This window comes from Naegleria gruberi, assembly GCF_000004985.1.
Source record: "Naegleria gruberi genomic scaffold NAEGRscaffold_528, whole genome shotgun sequence".
Taxonomy (NCBI): Eukaryota; Heterolobosea; class Eutetramitea; order Acrasida; family Naegleriidae; genus Naegleria; species Naegleria gruberi.
Genome location: NW_003162973.1, coordinates 2,676 through 3,996, shown reverse-complemented (window position 1 = coordinate 3,996; position 1,321 = coordinate 2,676). Strand labels below are relative to the sequence as shown.

General features: G+C 36.1%; 1 protein-coding gene across 1 annotated transcript; it reads right to left on the bottom strand.

Moving 5' to 3' along the window:
- Positions 1–571: 571 nt before the first annotated feature.
- On the bottom strand, positions 572–1,306 carry NAEGRDRAFT_54894 (uncharacterized protein; the record flags this gene model as incomplete). Its single annotated transcript, XM_002668177.1, has 1 exon — positions 572–1,306. The coding sequence occupies one exon, from the start codon at positions 1,304–1,306 to the stop codon at positions 572–574; it is 735 nt and encodes a 244-aa protein (XP_002668223.1).
- Positions 1,307–1,321: the final 15 nt, after the last annotated feature.

Here is a 1,321-nt window from a genome sequence, read left to right as displayed (position 1 = left end):
CAATTTCAAGGGGAGGACAAAGATTTGTTATTGTACCACATCAAGAAGGGTGTTTTGACAATGTTTTTCAAGTGATTTGTAGTGATTGTCGAGTTGAATTTTTACATGCTTCCTAACATTAATGATGCATCATTTACTTGGCCAATCTTCATCAAGACAACAATAAATACATCTCCAGAATGTTATCTAACACTACCGTTCATCTTGTTGTTTTAATTCAAAAGTTGGTCAAGATATTCAACGAGCTTTCCAACAACAACAAACCTCTATCGAATTTCAAGAAAATGTTTGAATTTGATTTATTTTTCAAATTTTCAATAATTGAATGGCTACGGCCATATCACGATGAATGCACCTCATCCCGTCCGATTTGAGAAGTTAAGCATCGTCGAGCCACATCAGTACTGAGGTTGGAGACAACTTGGGAACCTGTGGTGCTGTAGTCTTTTTTGCTTTGATGTACTCAAATTGATTGTTAAATGTTAATTTGGACAGTCTTTCACTAAGGAATAATAAGGATAATTTATTTTGATTATTTACAATATTTATGATAGACATGGGTAAACTTGGTTTAGAAACACTTTCTATGAACGATGGCACATCCAGCATCTTCATACTCCTCTGCTGTGATCCACATAGATTGAAAGGTTGATAATGAAGAAAGAATACTACCACCAATCCAAACTGAATACTTTCTTTCTGGTGGAGCAACAACCTTAATCTTCATTGAGGCTGGAGCCATAGCTGTCAATTCCTTGTTCATTCTCTCAGCAATTCCTTCAAACATGGTTGTACCACCTGAAAGTACAACATTGGCATATAAATCCTTTCTAATGTCAATATCACACTTTCCAATAGAATTGAAAGTTGTTTCATGAACACCAGCAGCTTCCATACCAATGAAATTTGGTTGGAACAACACTTCTGGACATCTGAATCGTTCATTGCCAACTGTGATAATATTACCATCTGGTAATTCATATGAAGTATCAATGGATGAACTATCAGATGCTTTCTTCATTTCAGTTTCAAAGTCAAAGGCAACATAACAAAGCTTTTCCTTAATATCTCTTACAATTTCACGTTCAGCACTGGTGTTGAAACTGTATCCACGTTCCATCAAGATCTTCATCAAGTAGTCAGTCAAATCACGACCAGCCAAATCCAATCTTAAAATGGCATGTGGTAAAGCATAACCTTCATAAATTGGAACAGTATGAGAAACACCATCACCTGAATCCAAAACAATACCAGTGGTTCTACCAGAAGCATACAAGGACAAGACAGCTTGAATGGCAACATACATGGCTGGAACTCTAAA